The following is a 23,195-nucleotide window of genomic DNA, read 5'->3' as shown; positions in this document are numbered from 1 at the left end:
AAGGCAGAGCCGGTTATTTTACGGATCATGTCTGTGTGTTGCATGTAACCAGGGGGCAGTGAGGACACGATGTCATACTCCTTCCGCCCTCTTCTGTCCCCTCCAGCTTCTGTCTGAGGGTCACAGTCACGTGGCGCAGCTCGTCAGCTCCGTTAGTGAAGTCCTGGACTCGGTCCATGGAAGATCCCGCGGGAAAGGAGATCTCCTACGGTCGCCAGTGAAGAGCGCCAGGTCACGAGGCTGCACCAACGGTAAGACTCCATCATTGCTCGCTCTGCTTTCACTCTGGCAGGGAAGGTGTGCTGTGTTCATCCTGAGCCTCTTGGTGCATGAATAGAACTGCAAAATGCAGGGAAGACTGACACAGAGCGCAGTAATGGAGAAGTGCGGGGGATGTGCAGCGGGATGTGGTGGGTGTCTATTGCACACTGCTCGCTCCCTCCCCGGCCTGCACATTACTGTACCCTGTATATACAGGCGCTCGCTCCTTCCCCGGCCTGCGTATTACTGTACCCTGTATATACGGGCGCTCGCTCCTTCCCCGGCCTCCGTATTACTGTACCCTGTATATACGGGCGCTCGCTCCTTCCCCAGCCTGCGTATTACTGTACCCTGTATATACGGGCGCTCGCTCCTTCCCCAGCCTGCGTATTACTGTACCCTGTATATACGGGCGCTCGCTCCTTCCCCGGCCTGCGTATTACTGTACCCTGTATATACGGGCGCTCGCTCTCTCCCCGGCCTGCGTATTACTGTGCCCTGTATATACGGGCGCTCGCTCTCTCCCCGGCCTGCGTATTACTGTACCCTGTATATACGGGCGCTCGCTCTCTCCCCGGCCTGCGTATTACTGTACCCTGTATATACGAGCGCTCGCTCCTTCCCCGGCCTACGTATTACTGTACCCTGTATATACGGGCGCTCGCTCCTTCCCCGGCCTGCGTATTACTGTACCCTGTATATACGGGCGCTCGCTCCTTCCCCAGCCTGCGTATTACTGTACCCTGTATATACGGGCGCTCGCTCCTTCCCCAGCCTGCGTATTACTGTACCCTGTATATACGGGCACTCGCTCCCTCCCCGGCCTGCGTATTACTGTACCCTGTATATACGGGCGCTCACTCCTTCCCCAGCCTGCGTATTACTGTACCCTGTATATACGGGCGCTCGCTCCTTCCCCGGCCTGCGTATTACTGTACCCTCTATATACGGGCGCTCGCTCCTTCCCCAGCCTGCGTATTACTGTACCCTGTATATACGGGCGCTCGCTCCCTTCCCGGCCTGCGTATTACTGTACCCTGTATATACGGGCGCTCGCTCCTTCCCCGGCCTACGTATTACTGTACCCTGTATATACGGGCGCTCGCTCCTTCCCCGGCCTGCGTATTATTGTACCCTGTATATACGGGCGCTCGCTCCTTCCCCGGCCTGCGTATTACTGTACCCTGTATATACGGGCGCTCGCTCCTTCCCCGGCCTGCGTATTACTGTACCCTGTATATACGGGCGCTCGCTCCTTCCCCGGCCTGCGTATTACTGTACCCTGTATATACGGGCGCTCGCTCCCTTCCCGGCCTGCGTATTACTGTACCCTGTATATACGGGCGCTCGCTCTCTCCCCGGCCTGCGTATTACCGTACCCTGTATATACGGGCGCTCGCTCCTTCCCCGGCCTGCGTATTATTGTACCCTGTATATACGGGCGCTCACTCCTTCCCCAGCCTGCGTATTACTGTACCCTGTATATACGGGCGCTCGCTCCTTCCCCGGCCTGCGTATTACTGTACCCTGTATATACGGGCGCTCGCTCCCTTCCCGGCCTGCGTATTACTGTACCCTGTATATACGGGCGCTCGCTCTCTCCCCGGCCTGCGTATTACCGTACCCTGTATATACGGGCGGTCGCTCCTTCCCCGGCCTGCGTATTATTGTACCCTGTATATACGGGCGTTCGCTCCTTCCCCGGCCTGCGTATTACTGTACCCTGTATATACGTGCGCTAGCTCTCTCCCCGGCCTGCATATTACTGTAAACTGTATATACGGGCGCTCGCTCCTTCCCCGGCCTGCGTATTACTGTACCCTGTATATACAGGCGCTCGCTCCCTCCCCGGCCTGCGTATTACTGTACCCTGTATATACGGGCGCTCGCTCCTTCCCCAGCCTGCGTATTACTGTACCCTGTATATACGGGCGCTCGCTCTCTTCCCCGGCCTGCGTATTACTGTACCCTGTATATACGGGCGCTCGCTCCTTCCCCGGCCTGCGTATTACTGTACCCTGTATATATGGGCGCTCGCTCTCTGCCCGGCCTGCATATTACTGTGCCCTGTATATATGGGCGCTCGCTCCTTCCCTGGCCTGCGCATTACTGTATCCTGTATATACGGGCGCTCGCTCTCTCCCCAGCCTGCGTATTACCGTACCCTGTATATACGGGCGCTCGCTCCCTCCCCGGCCTGCGTATTACTGTATCCTGTATATACGGGCGCTCGCTCTCTCCCCAGCCTGCGTATTACCGTACCCTGTATATACGGGCGCTCGCTCCCTCCCCGGCCTGCGTATTACTGTATCCTGTATATACGGGCGCTCGCTCTCTCCCCGGCCTGCATATTACTGTACCCTGTATATACGGGTGCTTGCTCCTTCCCCAGCCTGCGTATTATTGTACCCTGTATATACGGGTGCTCGCTCCTTCCCCGGCCTGTGTATTACTGTACCCTGTATATACAGGCGCTCGCTCCTTCCCCGGCCTGCGTATTACTGTACCCTGTATATACAGGCGCTCGCTCCTTCCCCGGCCTGCGTATTACTGTACCCTGTATATACGGGCGCTCGCTCCCTCCCCGGCCTGCGTATTACTGTACCCTGTATATACGGGCGCTCGCTCCTTCCCCGGCCTGCGTATTATTGTACCCTGTATATACGGGCGCTCGCTCCTTCCCCGGCCTGCGTATTACTGTACCCTGTATATACGGGCGCTCGCTCTCTCCCCGGCCTGCATATTACTGTACCCTGCATATACGGGCGCTCGCTCCCTCCCCGGCCTGCGTATTACTGTACCCTGTATATACGGGCGCTCGCTCCCTCCCCGGCCTGCGTATTACTGTACCCTGTATATACGGGCGCTCGCTCCCTCCCCGGCCTGCGTATTACTGTACCCTGTATATCTGGGCGCTCGCTCCCTCCCCGGCCTGCGTATTACTGTACCCTGTATATCTGGACGCTCGCTCCCTCCCCGGCCTGCGTATTACTGTACCCTGTATATACGGGCGCTCGCTCTCTCCCCGGCCTGCGTATTACTGTACCCTGTATATACAGGCGCTCGCTCCCTCCCCGGCCTGCGTATTACTGTAACCTGTATATACGGGTGCTCGCTCCTTCCCCGGCCTGCGTATTACTGTACCCTGCATATACGGGCGCTCGCTCCCTCCCCAGCCTGCGTATTACTGTACCCTGTATATACGGGCACTCGCTCCCTCCCCGGCCTGCGTATTACTGTACCCTGTATATACGGGCGCTCGCTCCCTCCCCGGCCTGCGTATTACTGTACCCTGTATATCTGGGCGCTCGCTCCCTCCCCGGCCTGCATATTACTGTACCCTGTATATACGGGCGCTCGCTCCTTCCCCGGCCTGCGTATTACTGTACTCTGTATATACGGGCGCTCGCTCCATCCCCGGCCTGCGTATTACCGTACCCTGTATATACGGGCGCTCGCTCTCTCCCCGCCCTGCGTATTACTGTACCCTGTATATACGGGCGCTCGCTCCCTCCCCGACCTGCGTATTACTGTACCCTGTATATACGGGCGCTCGCTCCCTCCCCGACCTGCGTATTACTGTACCCTGTATATACGGGCGCTCGCGCTCTCCCCAGCCTGCGTATTACTGTACCCTGTATATACGAGCGCTCGCTCCTTCCCCGGCCTGCGTATTACTGTACCCTGTATATACGGGCGCTCGCTCCTTCCCCGGCCTGCGTATTACTGTACCCTGTATATACGGGCGCTCGCTCCTTCCCCGGCCTGCGTATTACTGTACCCTGTATATACGGGCGCTCGCTCCTTCCCCGGCCTGCGTATTACTGTACCCTGTATATACGAGCGCTTGCTCCTTCCCCAGCCTGCGTATTACTGTACCCTGTATATACGGGCGCTCGCTCCTTCCCCAGCCTGCGTATTACTGTACCCTGTATATACGGGCGCTCGCTCCTTCCCCGGCCTGCGTATTACTCTACCCTGTATATACGGGCGCTCGCTCCCTCCCCGGCCTGCATATTACTGTACCCTGTATATATGGGCGTTCGCTCCCTCCCCGGCCTGCGTATTACTGTACCCTGTATATACGGGCGCTCGCTCCTTCCCCGGCCTGCGTATTACTGTACTCTGTATATACGGGCGCTCGCTCCCTCCCCGGCCTGCGTATTACCGTACCCTGTATATACGGGCGCTCGCTCTCTCCCCGCCCTGCGTATTACTGTACCCTGTATATACGGGCGCTCGCTCCCTCCCCGACCTGCGTATTACTGTACCCTGTATATACGGGCGCTCGCTCCCTCCCCGACCTGCGTATTACTGTACCCTGTATATACGGGCGCTCGCGCTCTCCCCGGCCTGCGTATTACTGTACCCTGTATATACGAGCGCTCGCTCCTTCCCCGGCCTGCGTATTACTGTACCCTGTATATACGGGCGCTCGCTCCTTCCCCGGCCTGCGTATTACTGTACCCTGTATATACGGGCGCTCGCTCCTTCCCCGGCCTGCGTATTACTGTACCCTGTATATACGGGCGCTCGCTCCTTCCCCGGCCTGCGTATTACTGTACCCTGTATATACGAGCGCTTGCTGCTTCCCCAGCCTGCGTATTACTGTACCCTGTATATACGGGCGCTCGCTCCTTCCCCGGCCTGCGTATTACTGTACCCTGTATATACGGGCGCTCGCTCCTTCCCCGGCCTGCGTATTACTGTACCCTGTATATACGGGCGCTCGCTCCTTCCCCGGCCTGCGTATTACTGTACCCTGTATATACGAGCGCTCGCTCCTTCCCCAGCCTGCGTATTACTGTACCCTGTATATACGAGCGCTCGCTCCCTCCCCGGCCTGCGTATTACTGTACCCTGTATATACGGGCGCTCGCTCTCTCCCCGGCCTGCGTATTACTCTACCCTGTATATACGGGCGCTGGCTCTTTCCCCGGCCTGCGTATTACTGTACCCTGTATATACAGGCGCTCGCTCCTTCCCCAGCCTGCGTATTACTGTACCCTGTATATACGGGCGCTGGCTCCCTCCCCGGCCTGCGTATTACTCTACCCTGTATATACGGGCGCTCGCTCCCTCCCCGGCCTGCGTATTACTGTACCCTGTATATATGGGCGCTCGCTCCTTCCCCGGCCTGCGTATTACTGTACCCTGTATATACAGGCGCTCGCTCCCTCCCCGGCCTGCGTATTACTGTACCCTGTATATAGGTGCGCTCGCTCCTTCCCCGGCCTGCGTATTACTGTACCCTGTATATACGGGCGCTCGCTCTCTCCCCGGCCTGCGTATTACTGTACCCTGTATATATGGGCGTTCGCTCCCTCCCCGGCCTGCGTATTACTGTACCCTGTATATATGGGCGCTTGCTCCTTCCCCGGCCTGCGTATTACTGTACCCTGTATATAGGTGCGCTCGCTCCTTCCCCGGCCTGCGTATTACTGTACCCTGTATATAGGTGCGCTCGCTCCTTCCCCGGCCTGCGTATTACTGTAACCCTGTATATACGGGCGCTCGCTCCCTCCCCGGCCTGCGTATTACTGTACCCTGTATATATGGGCGCTCGCTCTTTCCCCGGCCTGCGTATTACTGTACCCTGTATATACGGGCGCTCGCTCCTTCCCCGGCCTGCGTATTACTGTACCCTGTATATAGGTGCGCTCGCTCCTTCCCCGGCCTGCGTATTACTGTACCCTGTATATACGGGCGCTCGCTCTCTCCCCGGCCTGCGTATTACTGTACCCTGTATATATGGGCGTTCGCTCCCTCCCCGGCCTGCGTATTACTGTACCCTGTATATATGGGCGCTCGCTCCTTCCCCGGCCTGCGTATTACTGTACCCTGTATATAGGTGCGCTCGCCTCCTTCCCCGGCCTGCGTATTACTGTACCCTGTATATACGGGCGCTCGCTCCTTCCCCGGCCTGCGTATTACTGTACCCTGTATATAGGTGCGCTCGCTCCCTCCCCGGCCTGCGTATTACTGTACCCTGTATATAGGTGCGCTCGCTCCTTCCCCGGCCTGCGCTTTAGATGAGCGCTCGCTCCCTTCCCCCTTTGCTGATTCTCGTAGTGTGAAGCCAGAATACTGCGACTCCTGGTAGTTCTGCCATCTTGACAGCATCATAAATCTCGGCGCCCGCGTCCTCCGCCGCGCTCTAACATTTTCAAGGGAATTTTTTTTATGAGTTAATCTGCGCATTTGACCAGGAATGGAATTATCCGGCACCGCGACTCCGAGATGATGAAAACACTTTCCGCCTGGCACTGTATAACGCCGCCACTTTATCCACAGGGTCCAAGCCGCGAGACTGCTATGACATCTTTATGAGCGGGCAGCAGGAAGATGGCGTCTACTCCGTGTTCCCCATTCACTATCCCAACGGGTTCCAGGTCTACTGTGACATGACCACGGATGGAGGCGGCTGGACGGTGAGTGCTGAAGGAGAGGTACATACCATCTACTCTGGTCACATCCAAAGCTGCAGACATAACTCTGCTACATGATCACATCTTATACTCCAGTCACATCCAAAGCTGCAGACACAACTCTGCTACATTATCACATCTTATACTCCAGTCACATCCAAAGTTGCAGATACAACTCTGCTACATGATAGTGTCATACTCCGGTCACATCCAAAGCTGCAGACACAACTCTGGTACATGATAGTGTCATACTCCGGTCACATCCAAAGCTGCAGATACAATTCTACTACATGATCGCATCTTATACTCCAGTCACATCCAAAGCTGCAGACACAACTCTGCTACATTATCACATATTATACTCCAGTCACATCCAAAGCTGCAGACACAACTCTGCTACATGATAGTGTCATACTCCGGTCACATCCAAAGCTGCAGATACAATTCTACTACATTATCACATCTTATACTCCAGTCACATCCAAAGTTGCAGATACAACTCTGCTACATGATAGTGTCATACTCCGGTCACACCAAAGCTGCAGACACAACTCTGCTACATGATAGTGTCATACTCCGGTCACATCCAAAGCTGCAGATACAATTCTACTACATTATCACATCTTATACTCCAGTCACATCCAAAGTTGCAGATACAACTCTGCTACATGATAGTGTCATACTCCGGTCACACCAAAGCTGCAGACACAACTCTGCTACATGATAGTGTCATACTCCGGTCACATCCAAAGCTGCAGACACAACTCTGCTACATGAGTGTCATACTCCGGTCACATCCAAAGCTGCAGACACAACTCTGCTACATGATAGTGTCATACTCCGGTCACATCCAAAGCTGCAGACACAACTCTGTTACATGATCGCGTCTTATACTCCAGTCATATCCAAAGCTGCAGACACATCTCCATGATCCAATCTTATACTACAGTTACACCCAAAGCTGCAGATACAATACCATGGCCAATCCTTAAGTAAGGAGTCTCAGGCTCCTCCTCTGCAAATTCCAAGAGCCGCAATAATCATCATCTGACCTCCCAGGTACATTAATTGGCCAAATGGCTCCTCCTGGGCGGGGCGACTGTGGCGAGTTATTTTCCACCCTGATCGACGGCGGCCGGGTTCTCGGATCATGTAGTGCTGTGATTACCTGGCAGCCAGACTGGCTTGCAAAGTCTCCTTAAGGAGAATAGTGTTCCCCCGTGGTCCCCACATAGCTTTCTCATGAGCCAGATCAGACACCCCCATACTTTGCACTGACGAGGGGCAAGCACCCCGAAACACCGTGTCTGCAAATTGGGATTCTGATCTGGCTTATATATCCTGAGTCATATTTCAAAGGATTGTTGAAAATCCACTTGTGACTTTTAGGATCGCTACTTCCAATAGGTGGCGCTGTGCTAGAGTTTGTCTCCTTTACTGGAGAGACAATGTGATTATAACGAGCAGTCAGTGATTATAAGGACTCTGGAGACTCCGCCCATGAGTAGATCGGCCCCGCCCCTGCCTAGGTTGTCTGGTGATGATAAGGTTAATACAAGACACGTCTCCTGTTTCTCTTCCTACTGACGCATTCCTTGTGATACACAAGACTCAGATCTGAACTTTCACCACAATATAATTTATAAGATTACAGCTTCCTCTATTGTCACCGCCCCCGCAGAGCGCGTCACCGCCCGCCCGCCCCCCCCCCCCCGCAGAGCGCGTCACCGCCCCCCCCCCCCCCCCCGCAGAGCGCGTCACCGCCCCCCCCCCCGCAGAGCGCGTCACCGCCCCCCCCCCCCCCCGCAGAGCGCGTCACCGCCCCCAAACATTCCACATCTTCCTACATGATTGACATTTATTGTTCTGTCGGCAGAGATTAAATATTAGGGAGTAAAATGTCGCCTCGTCCGATGTCAGTGACTTCATCAGCAGAATGTACACAGCAGCCGCGCTAAATAAATAGCACTGGAAGGCGAGGAGCGTCGCGGCCTCACAGGCAGCGAGCACAGAGGGGAGAAGTGTGATCACAGCCCCCAGAGCAGCGAGCACAGAGGGGAGAAGTGTGATCACAGCCCCCAGAGCACCGAGCAAAGAGGGGAGAAGTGTGATCACAGCCCCCAGAGCAGCGAGCACAGAGGGGAGAAGTGTGATCACAGCCCCCAGAGCAGCGAGCACAGAGGGGTGCAGTGTGATCACAGCCCCCAGAGCAGCGAGCACAGAGGGGAGCAGTGTGATCACAGCCCCCAGAGCAGCGAGCACAGAGGGGTGCAGTGTGATCACAGCCCCCAGAGCAGCGAGCACAGAGGGGAGCAGTGTGATCACAGCCCCCAGAGCAGCGAGCACAGAGGGGTGCAGTGTGATCACAGCCCCCAGAGCAGCGAGCACAGAGGGGAGCAGTGTAATCACAGCCCCCAGAGCAGCGAGCACAGAGGGGAGCAGTGTGATCACAGCCCCCAGAGCAGCGAGCACAGAGGGGAGCAGTGTGATCACAGCCCCCAGAGCAGCGAGCACAGAGGGGAGCAGTGTGATCACAGCCCCCAGAGCAGCGAGCACAGAGGGGAGCAGTGTGATCACAGCCCCCAGAGCAGCGAGCACAGAGGGGAGCAGTGTGATCACAGCCCCCAGAGCAGCGAGCACAGAGGGGAGCAGTGTGATCACAGCCCCCAGAGCAGCGAGCACAGAGGGGAGCAGTGTGATCACAGCCCCCAGAGCAGCGAGCACAGAGGGGAGCAGTGTGATCGTGGCCTCCAGAGCAGCGAGCACAGAGGGGAGCAGTGTGATCGTGGCCTCCAGAGCAGCGAGCACAGAGGGGAGCAGTGTGATCACAGCCCCCAGAGCAGCGAGCACAGAGGGGAGCAGTGTGATCACAGCCCCCAGAGCAGCGAGCACAGAGGGGAGCAGTGTGATCGTGGCCTCCAGAGCAGCGAGCACAGAGGGGAGCAGTGTGATCACAGCCTCCAGAGCAGCGAGCACAGAGGGGATCAGTGTGATCACAGCCTCCAGAGCAGCGAGCACAGAGGGGAGCAGTGTGATCACAGCCCCCAGAGCAGCGAGCACAGAGGGGAGCAGAGTGATTACAGCCCCCAGAGCAGCGAGCACAGAGGGGAGCAGTGTGATCACAGCCCCCAGAGCAGCGAGCACAGAGGGGAGCAGTGTGATCACAGCCCCCAGAGCAGCGAGCACAGAGGGGAGCAGTGTGATCACAGCCCCCAGAGCAGCGAGCACAGAGGGGAGCAGTGTGATCGTGGCCCCCAGAGCAGCGAGCACAGAGGGGAGCAGTGTGATCGTGGCCCCCAGAGCAGCGAGCACAGAGGGGTGCAGTGTGATCGTGGCCCCCAGAGCAGCGAGCACAGAGGGGAGCAGTGTGATCACAGCCCCCAGAGCAGCAAGCACAGAGGGGAGCAGTGTGATCACAGCCCCCAGAGCAGCGAGCACAGAGGGGAGCAGTGTGATCACAGCCCCCAGAGCAGCGAGCACAGAGGGGAGCAGTGTGATCACAGCCCCCAGAGCAGCGAGCACAGAGGGGAGCAGTGTGATCACAGCCCCCAGAGCAGCGAGCACAGAGGGGAGCAGTGTGATCGTGGCCTCCAGAGCAGCGAGCACAGAGGGGAGCAGAGTGATCACAGCCCCCAGAGCAGCAAGCACAGAGGGGAGCAGTGTGATCGTGGCCCCCAGATGTTACTGCAGCTTTTAGGGAATACACAGACTGGTGATATGTGACCCCTCCTGGCTCCTCTGTCGGGCTGCGGGGGGGATTTACCACATACACTCATAGTGGGGTAGAAACTGGGGGTCTCTCTATTATTGCACAGAAGGGGTTAATATCCCTGTAATATCGGGTGGGCTGGCGGCTCAGGAGCACATTAATATTTCAGCGCCTCGGCCCGTGGACCGGCTTATTTTGCTTTAGGGGAGGATTCATATTTAATGATGAACAAACAAACAAGTATGACCCCACGCCGCACCCCCGCGCCCGACGCCGCTGATCACATCAAAGCGTCCGCTCCTGCTCGGCGGTCACCTCTGGTACCTCAGCGCTCGGCGGTCTCTCATCTCACCCTCCTCGCTGCAGCAGAGTTTGGGGGGTCTCCTGTGGAGCGAGGGGATATAATCAGATAAAACTTTGTGACTGTAAAATCCCATTAGCAGACAGTCCGGCCGGTGTGACTGTGAGCGGGTGGAGTTGCCCTTTAAGTGTCCCCCTCGCCCCTCCCCCGCCCATCGTCTTGGTTTTAGCGCGTCTTCCTTCAGCCGCACAAGGTTGGATCGGATTAGGCTGGGACACCTGTGCGATGGAATCTGCCCCCCAACCCGCGGCCGCGACAATCTGCTGGGACGCGGGCGCCGATGTCAGACACATTAATGCGCCATAAACCTTTAACCCTTTCTCCCCCTCCCCCGAGATGTAATCTCCACCGTCCCCGAGCGCGCAGCAACGTTCGATAAATCACGAGAACGACCGCCTCCGCCGCCACCCGCCATCGCCAGATTACTTTCTCTGATAGATGAAGAGTCTCTTCGCTCCGGGAAATCTCCGATCTGTAATTCCCCGCGCGGCCATGCGGAGACGGATCAGGCAGAGCGCGGAGACAGCGCATGAAAAATACAGACCGCTGGTAATGGGCCGCCACGAGGAGCCGCGCCACGCTTATCCTGTCATGTGATCTATCATTCACTCCGCCGGCGATCCTTCATAGGAGATGATCCACGTGTATCACAGAGATATCCAGCAGCAGCTATTGTCTATGTTATCAGCCATCCTCCATGTGACTTCTGCAGCTGGACGCTTTTAATAAACCAATAACTAATCAGTTCAGGGAGGGTTAATGATTTCGGGGAGGTGCGAGGCGGCGCGTACCTCATTACCGGTGAATCTCATTGCAGGTGTTCCAGAGACGAGAGGACGGAACGGTCGACTTCTTCCACGGGTGGGAACAGTACAGGGACGGATTCGGAAAACTGACGGGAGAACACTGGCTGGGTAAGAAACCGCGAATTCACCATAATGACCACAGTCACATCCAGCGCGGCCCCATCATCATCATCATCATTAGTGCTTAAAGGGCCAGTACCGAGATTGTAACTGCGAAAGTAATATGAGGAGTCGCTGATAACAGAGAGTAATAGATTGTACTCACCTGTCCTACAGGCTCCTCCCCCAGTAATGTCTGATAACAGGGAGTAATAGATTGTACTCACCTGTCCTACAGTCTCCTCCCCCAGTAATGTCTGATAACAGGGAGTAATAGATTGTACTCACCTGTCCTACACTCTCCTCCCCCAGTAATGGCTGATAACAGGGAATAATAGATTATAGGACAGGAGAGTACAATCTATTTCTCCGTTATCAGCCATTACTGGGGAGGAGACTGTAGGACAGGTGAGTACAATCTATTACTCCCTGTTATCAGCCATTACTGTGGAGGAGACTGTAGGACAGGTGAGTACAATCTATTACTCCCTGTTATCAGCCATTACTGTGGAGGAGACTGTAGGACAGGTGAGTACAATCTATTACTCCCTGTTATCAGCCATTACTGGTGGAGGAGACTGTAGCACAGGTGAGTACAATCTATTACTCCCTGTTATCAGCCATTACTGTGGAGGAGACTGTAGGACAGGTGAGTACAGTCTCCTCCCCCAGTAATGGCTCATAACGAAGAAATAGATTGTACTCACCTGTCCTACAGTCTCCTCCCCCAGTAATGGCTGATAACAGGGAGTAATAGATTGTACTCACCTGTCCTACGGTCTCCTCCCCCAGTAATGGCTGATAACAGGGAATAATAGATTGTACTCACCTGTCCTACAGTCTCCTCCCCCAGTAATGGCTGATAACTGGGAGTAATAGATCGTAGGACAGGTAAGTACAGTCTCCTCCCCCAGTAATGGCTGATAACAGGGAGTAATAGATTATACTCACCTGTCCTACAGTCTCCTCCCCCAGTAATGGCTGATAATAGGGAGTAATAGATTGTACTCACCTGTCTTACAGTTGCCTATGCTGGGAATGGTTGATAACAGTGAGTAATAGCATTCTCTGCACATCTCTTGGGTTGGGGGTGGAGCGAGCACTGTGCAGTGTATCCCCCGTCGGCCTCTTCTCGGCCTCCTCCATCCCTAGTAACAGGAGAGGAGCGGTGGTCCGGGCCTCATTGGCCGCTCAGTGATGGGGGATGGGGCCGGGAGACGCTGAGATTTGCATTCAGCCTTTTCCCGATGTCCTCATTAAGATGGTGACTGTGGAGCCGGACCCCCGCGCGGGGACCTCTGCGCAGACAGCGATGACTGCAGAATGAGAAAGTCTTCAGGAGTAGACAGCAGATAGTGGGGTATAACTTGCGGTGCTGTGGGGGGGGGGGTTGGAGTAGACCGTGTCCCGGGGGTCCGGGGTCGATGGGTGCAGAATGAGAAAGTCTTCAGGAGTAGATAGCTCCAGACGACGGCAGATAGCGGGGTATAACTTGCGGTGCTGGGGGGGGTGGACCGTGTCCCGGGGGGGTCCGGGATCGATGGGTACGGTGACCTTTGCCCCTTCCATCCTAGGCCTCCAGCGTCTCCACCTGCTGACCATGCAGACACATTACCAGCTCCGCATCGACCTGGCCGACTTCGAGAACTCCACGGCTTACGCCCAGTACAACACGTTTGGGGTGGGTCTGTACTCCGTGAACCCCGAGGATGACGGCTACCCGCTCACCGTGTCAGACTACTCCGGAACGGCAGGTAAGCCCCTCCTCAGTAGTCAGAGCCCCATGAACGTTCCCGCTCCTCCGTTGACTCCATGCGCCTTCTCTCCTCAGGGGATTCCTTGGGTAAGCACACGGGGATGAAGTTCACCACCAAAGACCTGGACAACGACCACTCGGAGAACAACTGCGCCAGCTTCTACCACGGGGCCTGGTGGTACCGCAACTGCCACACCTCCAACCTGAACGGGCAGTACCTCCGCGGGCACCACGCCTCCTACGCCGACGGCATCGAGTGGTCTTCATGGACTGGCTGGCAGTATTCCCTCAAGTTTACAGAGATGAAGATCCGTCCCCACCGGGAAGACAAGTGATCGTCTCTCCTTTCTTGGACTTTTCGTTCCATTTTTTTTACAGGTGTGGGGGGAGGGTGTTGCGGACTTTTTGGGGGGGGATTTCCTGAACTTTGCAATGCTGGTTGGCACCAATGCACACGATATCCACTTGATGATGTTCCAGGATGGATCTTCCTCCATGTCGCCCCTTGGTCATCCGTCTACCCAACCGTCCAGTGATTGACTATGGCCTGACCTCTGCGTGCTCACTACTCCCCCAACGTCCTGGGTGCAATGATTTTTAATATTGTTCGTCGTCCGGATAACTCCTTGTATGTGGCTGGCATCTCCCCCTTTGACAAATCGTCCACCCTGTGAATCCGGACCCCGGTCACTGCCCCCGATACCTCGCACTATGATTATCCCTGTACATCGTCTTCACCTCTGACATTCCCACAAAATACATTTTGAACCTGAGTTCGAGGGGGTACAACAAGGTCTCCAAGGAGCAGAGACAAGGAAAAGCTGGGGGGGGGTACAACAAGGTCTCAGAGGACCAGAGATGAGGAAGACACTGTTGGGGGGGGTACAACAAGGCCTCCGAGGAGCAGAGACGAGGAAGACTATGAGGGGGGAGGGGGGGGCGACAACAAGGTCTCCAAGGAGCAGAGACGAGGAAGATGCTGGGGGGGGATACAAGTTCGCCGAGGAGCAGAGATGAGGTAGACACTGGGTGGGTGCAACAAGGTCTCCAAGGAGCAGAGGACTAGGAAGACGCTGGGGAAGGAGGGGGTACAACAAGGTCTCCGAGGAGCAGAGATGAGGAAGACGCTGGGAAGGGGGGGGTACAACAAGGTCTCCAAGGAGCAGAGATGAGGAAGACGCTGGAGACGGGGGGGTACAACAAGGTCTCCGAGGAGCAGAGACGAAGACGACGCTGGGGGGGGGAGGTACAACAAGGTCTCCAAGGAGCAGAGATGAGGAAGACTCTGGGGGGGGGGGAGGGTACAACAAGGTCTCCAAGGAGAAATGATGAGGAAGACTCTGGTAGGGAGGGCACAACAAGGTCTCCAAGGAGCAGAGACTAGGAAGACGCTGGGGGGGTACAACAAGGTCTCCGAGGAGCAGAGATGAGGTAGACACTGGGGTGGGGGGGTACGACAAGGTATCTGAGGAGCAGAGACAAGGAAGATGCTGGGGGGGGTATAACAAGGACTCTGAGGAGCAGAGATGAGGAAGATGGTGGGGGGGGGAGGCTACTACAAGGTCTCCGAGAAGCTGAGATGAGGAAGACGCTGGGATCCAGAAGTCTTGGCCAAAAATGCTTAATTAAGAAATTTGCACAATTGTTGCTCTTCAGGTTCCCGCTGATAATGGATGATCCGGGGAATCCACAATGGAAACTGCCGAGATTTCTTCAGGACTAGACGAGCCGTCATTATAACGGATGGTGAGACTTGGAGCCCCGTAGATCAGCGCTAATCCTGATCCCCCCGGCTGCGGCTTGTCATCCGCTGACAGCTCCCAGTCATTCCCCATATCATCACCGTAAAGTTTCCAGATATTTTTCTCGTCTCGGCGGATGACATTGACAAGTCTCGGTGGACAGCTGCTTAATACGGACATTTACCATCGGCGCGGGCTCCATTACCAAACACGAGGGGGAATTTACCCGGCGTCGCGCTGATTCGCCTCCGTGCTCCAGTGTTCACTCGCCGGATAATTACAGACAAAATACTAAAAAAAAGCATATTAGCGTCAGGTAGCTGCTCCTCTGGGAGAAAGCCGTCATATTTTTTGGGGACATCACAAATCCACCTCACGACCGCGCAGCCGGAATCTCGGTAATGAATCGCAGTCTCGCGGATGTCATTAGCGTCTTCCGGCCGTCAGTCTTCGCGTTCTCTGCTCCGTGGCGGCCAATATTGTAAACAAGTGTTTAGTAAATTAGAGGAACCCAGGCAGATATAACCTGGGACTTAATGGAGCGTAGCCTCGTTTGGTTGGTTACATCCAAGGAGCTGCATTAACCGGCGCCTCATTAAGACCCCATCCTGGCGTTGACGAACGTCCCCCCCCTCCTTCATCTTGACAAGTAAAATAATTTGCTTTTAATGTCTTGGTTAAATGAGCATGAAGATGTGCGAGGAGCCATATCCCAAAATGAGCGCCCGAAACGGCGGTGTCTGCTGTCCCCAGCAACGGGGGACCGAGGGGGCTTCATATAAATGAGGTCAAGGTGGGGGGTGTACATATATATAAATAAGGGAGTGGGAGGGGATCTTTACGGTACAGGGGGGGGGTTGAGGAAGAATCAAGACGCAGATGGAAGGAAGGAGACAGATGGAGAAGAGAGCTGCAAAGAGACGGGAGGAGGATGGGAGTGGTAATGAATGAAGACGAGATTGAAGAACAATCACCACCATCGTCTTCACAAAAGAGGAGGTCCGGGGGTCCGAGCTGCAGGTGGAGTAGTGGTCTATAAAAGGTGCAGGAGGTGAGGTCCAGGGATGGAAGCGCAGGTGGAGGAGAATTAGGTTTCTGTGTTCATAGTGTAGAAGTTACACTGAGGCGCGAGGGGGTACAGGGTGCCTCAAAAATGAGTCATCAGGGAGGCGCAGGTGGAGGAGGATTTAGTTTCCAATATTGGAAGCAGCATTGAAGTGGGTATGGGGCCAACCTAGGGGGGCCGGGGAATTGAAGCGGATATGGGGGCCAACCGAGGGGGCCGGGGAATTGAAGCGGGTATGGGGGCCAACCGAGGAGGCCGGGGAATTGAAGAGAGTATGGGGGCCAACTGAGGGGGCCGGGGAATTGAAGCGGGTATGGGGGCCAACCGAGGGGGGCCGGGGAATTGAAGCGGGTATGGGGCCAACCGAGGGGGCCGGGGAGACAGGACCCAGGGTCGCTGTGCAGCTGGAGTAGAATTTTGTGCCCCCCTGAAACCCCTGTTTACAGCAGAAACTAAACTCCCCACATTGACCCTCGTGGGTCGGGCAGGTGCAATGATTTGTGGGAAATGAGAAATGTGCGGACTTATTTCTGTTTATGACTTTTTTTATCGACAGTTTCAATGTTTTGAGAATTTCCCAAAATGAGATGAAAGAAAAAAAAAATAATAATTTTGTGTAAATTAAAGGTTCGTTAACAGAAAACGACGCAGATTTTGGAATCTTTTGTTTAGTGAAAACCTGGGAGATACAATCGTTCCCGGTGATCTCTGCGCTCCGCGTGGGCGGGGCTACCGTGTGATTGACAGCTCAGTCCTGTGCTACGGGATCTCTGTACCTGCAGAGCATGCTCAGTGTAGCGCATGCTGGGACATGTAGTGTCCGTACACGGTACAGAACACTACACAGCACAATGCAAAACACCAGACGGCACAGTACTAACAAAAGCCAGCAGAACAATGAATGCAGCTCTGGAGGTGACTGCAGTATAGAACATAATGGAGCTGCATGTGCTGAAGTCACCCGGGGCTGAGGAGGCAGGTGAATGAGCAGAGCCGAGACGCACAACTTACAGGAACGCAAGTGCTCCCACCAGCTAATGAGGGCGTTCTGCCGGCGTGGGTGCAAGCCGTGGGACATCACCCGGCTCCCATCTGGAGTGGATTAAGCTGCCAACGAGAAGAATCCTCTTCAGAAAAACTTCCAGGCAATGAATGAGCTGAGAGAGTCTTAATGCGGAAGAGAAATGTTCAAGAAGCCACTTATACGAGTCTCCGACTCCTCGACGGGAGCGAGTGCTGAGAAATATTGACAGAGCCATGAAAAGAAGGAAAATACTGGAGCACGAGAATAAACCGCACGATGGGAGTGATGGCGCCACCGGATCTACAGGGAGAAGGCGAGCCCTGAATTATAGGGAGAAGCTGAACCCCCCGACCCCGAGGGAACGACCTCAAAACCACGCAATAAAGTGATATCAGCGATAAAAGAGTTAATAGTCTATATCCACCATCAGAATGAAAGTGTATGAAGAGCGGAAATATGGAAATCCATAAAAGTATCTGGTGACCGCCCGTCTCCTCCATCCTCAGTGTTCAGTGACCGCCTGACTCTCCGTCCTCAGTGTTCAGTGACCGCCCGTCTCCTCCATCCTCAGTGTTCAGTGACCGCCCGTCTCCTCCGTCCTCAGTATTCAGTGATCGCCCGTCTCCTCCGTCCTCAGTATTCAGTGACCGCCCGTCTCCTCCGTCCTCAGTATTCAGTGACGGCCCGTCTCCTCCATCCTCAGTGTTCAGTGACCGCCCGTCTCCTCCATCCTCAGTATTCAGCGATTGCCCGTCTCCTCCATCCTCAGTATTCAGCGATTGCCCGTCTCCTCCATCCTCAGTGTTCAGTGACCGCCCGTCTCCTCTGTCCTCAGTATTCAGCGATTGCCCGTCTCCTCCATCCTCAGTATTCAGCGATTGCCCGTCTCATCCATCCTCAGTATTCAGCGATTGCCCGTCTCATCCATCCTCAGTATTCAGCGATTGCCCGTCTCCTCCATCCTCAGTATTCAGCGATTGCCCGTCTCCTCCATCCTCAGTATTCAGTGACCGCTCGTCTCCTCCATCCTCAGTATTCAGTGACGGCCCGTCTCCTCAATCCTCAGTATTCAGTGACTGCCCGTCTCCTCCATCCTCAGTGTTCAGTGACCTCCTGTCTCCTCCATCCTCAGTATTCAGTGATTGCCCGTCTCCTCCATCCTCAGTATTCAGTGATTGCCCGTCTCCTCCATCCTCAGTATTCAGTGATTGCCCGTCTCCTCCATCGTCAGTGTTCAGTGACTGCCCGTCTCCTCCATCCTCAGTATTCAGTGACCGCCCGTCTCCTCCATCCTCAGTGTTCAGTGACCTCCCGTCTCCTCCGTCCTCAGTATTCAGTGACCGCCCGTCTCCTCCATCCTCAGTATTCAGTGACTGCCAGTCTCCTCCATCCTCAGTATTAAGTGACCTCTCGTCTCCTCCATCCTCAGTGTTCAGTGACCGCCCGTCTCGTCTGTCCTCAGTATTCAGCGATTGCCCGTCTCATCCATCCTCAGTATTCAGCGATTGCCCGTCTCATCCATCCTCAGTATTCAGCGATTGCCCGTCTCTTCCATCCTCAGTATTCAGCGATTGCCCGTCTCCTCCATCCTCAGTATTCAGTGACCGCTCGTCTCCTCCATCCTCAGTATTCAGTGACGGCCCGTCTCCTCCATCCTCAGTATTAAGTGACCTCTCGTCTCCTCCATCCTCAGTATTCAGTGACTGCCAGTCTCCTCCATCCTCAGTATTCAGTGACCTCCCGTCTCCTCCATCCTCAGTATTCAGTGACCTCCCGTCTCCTCCATCCTCAGTATTCAGTGACTGCCCGTCTCCTCCATCCTCAGTATTCAGTGACTGTGACTGCCCGTCTCCTCCATCCTCAGTATTCAGTGACTGCCAGTCTCCTCCATCCTCAGTATTAAGTGACCTCTCGTCTCCTCCATCCTCTCAGTATTCAGTGACCGCCCGTCTTCTCCATCCTCAGTATTCAGTGACCGCCCGTCCTCCTTCGACCTCAGTATTCAGTGACCGCCCGTCTCCTCCATCCTCAGTATTCAGTGACCGCCCGTCTTCTCCGTCCTCAGTATTCAGTGACCTCTCGTCTCCTCCATCCTCAGTATTCAGTGACCTCTCGTCTCCTCCATCCGCAGTATTCAGTGACCACCCGTCTCCTCCGTCCTCAGTGATCGCCCGTCTCCTCCGTCCTCAGTGTTCAGTGACCGCCCATTTCCTCCGTCCTCAGTATTCAGTGACCACCCGTCTCCTCCGTCCTCAGTGTTCAGTGACCGCCCATTTCCTCCATCCTCAGTATTCAGTGACCACCCGTCTCCTCCGTCCTCAGTGATCGCCCATTTCCTCCATCCTCAGTATTCAGTGACCACCCGTCTCCTCCGTCCTCAGTGATCGACCGTCTCCTCCGTCCTCAGTGTTCAGTGACCGCCCATTTCCTCCGTCCTCAGTATTCAGTGACCACCCGTCTCCTCCATCCTCAGTGTTCAGTGACCGCGCGTTGCCTCTATCCTCGGTCAGACCTCTGACAAAGAACACAGTCTGAAACGCGTAGCTTCGTTTGTTGCTGCACTTTGTTTCCTCTGGGATTCCTTTTAATTTTTTTCATATTTTGCTATTTGGATTTTTTCCATATAACCTGTAATAAGGCCCAATTTGTTACTACATTGGAGCTGGATTTCCTTTTTTCCTATTGTTCCACACCCTGCAGCGTCTTGTCCTTGCTCCATAACAGGGAAGTCCTATTATGTGACCTGGCATTGTTCTATTTTACCGAATACTACGGACTGAGGCAACGGGCAATATAATTACTACAATACTGCTCCTATGTACAAGAATATAACTACTATAATACTGTTCTAATATAGAAGAATATAACTACAATAATACTGTTCCCTATGTACAAGAATACTACAATAATACTGCCCCCTATGTACAAGAATGTAACTACTATAATACTGCCCCCTATGTACAAGAATACTACAATAATACTGCCCCCTATGTACAAGAATGTAACTACTATAATACTGCTCCTATGTACAAGAATATAACTGCTATAATACTGCCCCCTATATACAAGAATATAACTACTATAATACTGCCCCTATTTACAAGAATATAACTACTATAATACTGCTCCTATGGACAAGAATATAACTAATATAATACTGCCCCCTATGTACAAGAATATAACTGCTATAATACTGCGCCCTATGTACAAGAATATAACTACTATAATACTACTGTTAGGGCCAGATGGACGGGTAGACCCTGGAGGTGGATCCACTGGGCCGAACTCCCGGATGAGGGAAAGGAGTCCGGTAGCCGGAGCACTTTAGGTAGCAGGGCAGTCCGTGCACTGGGAGAAAATGGAGAAGTCCCTGGGACCACGAGGTCACTGATGGTGGTCCGGGTGACGGAGCTCAGGTTCGGAAGCCGTGATGGTGTCAGGCAGGGTCCGGAACCGTTGGAGCGAGATGACGGGTCACCGCAGGGATCCGAGATGGTACGGACTGTCAGGATGGCAGATGGGCAGCGTTCGGGGTTCGAGGTACCGCAGGACCGGATGGCGATGCAGGATCGGCTCTAGAAGACAGAGAGGTAAGTATCTCACAGAGTACAAGGAGACCTGACTCCTAGCTTGGGAAAACACGAAGAACAGGCCCCGCTCCCTTGGACATTAACCCCCTATATACCCTGTACCTGTGTGCATCATTTCCTGTTAGTGGACACTGGCCCTTTAAGAAAGGGTCAGTGACCGCGCGCGCGCGCCCTAATGCGCATGCGCGCGGCCCAGGTGCCAGAAGCCAGGGAAGGAAGCTGAGAGGAGGACGCAGGGGAGCCGGCCAGGACCTGGGAAGCCGTCGGGCGCCGGGAGCGGAGACCAGGGGGCCTGGGAAGGACGGGCACCGGAGGCTGGAGAGCGGGGAGCGTGGCAGGTGAGCCGGGGAGCGGAGCTGAGGACCCGGGGAGCGGAGCATAGGACCCGGGGAGGGGAGGCGAGGACCCGGGGAGCGTGACAGTACCCCCCCCCCCCCCACGCCCCCCTCCCCGCAACCGGGACATGACGGCACGGATCAGAGGAGTGCCCACGTTCTCCCTGGGCTCCCAGGACCTATCCTCAGGACCATACCCCTCCCAGTCCACCAGGAAGAACTGCCGACCACGTACGGTCTTCATGGCCACGATATCTCTTACCGCATAGATGTCGTCCTCAGCAATAGGAGGAGGAGCCGGGCTGGCGGCAGCGGAGAAGGGACCAAGGACAACCGGCTTGAGCAGAGAGACGTGGAAGGAGTTGGGTATTCTCATTGTGGCCGGGAGCTGCAGTTTGTAGGAGACCTCATTGATCTTGCCGAGGACTTTAAACGGCCCGATGTAGCGAGGTCCCAGCTTGTAGGATGGTATCTTCAGTCGGATGTACTTGGAAGCAAGCCAGACGAGATCTCCCGGAGAGAAACACGGAGGATCTAGGCGTCTCTTGTCTGCGTGTCTCTTCATCCGCAGGGTTGCCCGTGCAAGGGACGCCTTAACTGAGTCCCAAATGGTAGTAAAGTCACGGAGTACTGCATCAGCAGCAGGGATGTCCAAGGACGAGGATACAGGCAATGGGACAGACGGCTGAAGTCCGTAGACGACATGGAAGGGAGAACTGGAGGAGGACTCACTGACGTGGTGATTATGGGAGAATTCTGCCCAAGGAAGAAGCGTGGACCAATCGTCATGATGGGCGTTCACGTAGTGACGTAAGAAAGAGGTCAATATCTGATTGACCCGTTCCACTTGGCCGTTTGACTGAGGATGGTAGGCCGAAGAGAAGTCCAGGGTCACTCCCAGATGTTTGCAGAGAGCCCTCCAGAAGCGGGAGGTGAACTGAGTTCCTCTGTCGGACACTATGTGTGATGGAAAGCCATGCAAGCGGAAGATGTGCTGTATATAGGCGTCCGCGAGTTCCTGAGCAGAGGGCAGTCCAGCCATAGGAACGAAATGGGCCATTTTAGAGAACCGATCCACCACGACGCATATGACTGTGTGTCCGGAGGACAAAGGCAAGTCCGTAATAAAGTCCATCGCTATGTGTTGCCAGGGAACTGAGGGTATGGGCAGAGGCAGAAGACGGCCGTATGGCAGGTGTTTGGGTGTCTTGTTCCTGGCACAGGAGGAGCAGGCAGAGACAAAAGAGGCGACGTCCGTGCGCAGGGATGGCCACCAGTAATGACGTACAATAGCGCTCCATGTTTTCTTCTGACCTGCATGACCGGCTGTTTTCGAGGCATGGCCCCAGTGTAACACTTTTTGCCTGTCAGTCTCAGAGACATAAGTCTTCCCAGGTGGTATCTGGGCCAGGGTGACAGGAGCCACCGGGATAATCTTACTTGGACAGATGATGGGTTGAGATGTCTCTTCCTCCTGTTCCACGGGCACGAAAGACCTAGACAAGGCATCAGCGCGTACATTCTTGTTCGCGGGTCGGAAATGAAGCTGGAAGTCGAACCGGGCAAAGAACAAGGACCACCTGGCTTGCCGTGGGTTCAGTCGCTGAGCAGTCCGCAGGTATTCCAGGTTTTTGTGGTCCAAGTAAACAATGACAGGGTACACTGCTCCTTCCAGAAGATAGCGCCATTCCTCCAGAGCCAGTTTGACCGCCAATAGCTCTCGGTCACCGATGGTGTAATTGCGTTCAGGCGCGGAGAAGCTCTTGGAGAAGAAACCGCACGTCACCATCTTCCCAGAGGAGGACTTCTGCATGAGCACTGCTCCGGCTCCCGAGGAGGAGGCATCCACCTCCAAGGTGAATTGGCGGTTTAACTCTGGACGGTGGAGTACAGGAGAGGAGGCAAAGGCTCGCTTTAGAGCGCCAAACGCGGCATCGGCCGCAGGTGACCAGTCCTTTGGATTAGCCCCCTTCTTGGTCAAGGCGGAGAGAGGAGCAGTCAGAGCCGAGAAGTGAGGA

General features: G+C 55.1%; 1 protein-coding gene across 1 annotated transcript in view; it reads left to right on the top strand.

Annotated features, from left to right (window-relative positions):
* FIBCD1 (fibrinogen C domain containing 1) overlaps nucleotides 1-14,306 on the top strand; it is a 32,131-nt gene extending 17,825 nt beyond the window's left edge. The window contains exons 3-7 of the mRNA XM_075332440.1: nucleotides 107-251; nucleotides 6,556-6,692; nucleotides 11,577-11,673; nucleotides 13,239-13,418; nucleotides 13,496-14,306. Of these exons, the coding sequence (XP_075188555.1) occupies nucleotides 107-251; nucleotides 6,556-6,692; nucleotides 11,577-11,673; nucleotides 13,239-13,418; nucleotides 13,496-13,755 (819 nt within the window). The 3' untranslated portion in view covers nucleotides 13,756-14,306. The remainder of the gene's footprint in view (nucleotides 1-106; nucleotides 252-6,555; nucleotides 6,693-11,576; nucleotides 11,674-13,238; nucleotides 13,419-13,495) is intronic.
* Nucleotides 14,307-23,195: the final 8,889 nt, after the last annotated feature.

Source organism: Anomaloglossus baeobatrachus, unplaced genomic scaffold (genome assembly GCF_048569485.1).
Source record: "Anomaloglossus baeobatrachus isolate aAnoBae1 unplaced genomic scaffold, aAnoBae1.hap1 Scaffold_3280, whole genome shotgun sequence".
Lineage (NCBI taxonomy): Eukaryota > Metazoa > Chordata > Amphibia > Anura > Aromobatidae > Anomaloglossus > Anomaloglossus baeobatrachus.
This window is presented reverse-complemented; position numbering and strand designations above follow the sequence as displayed.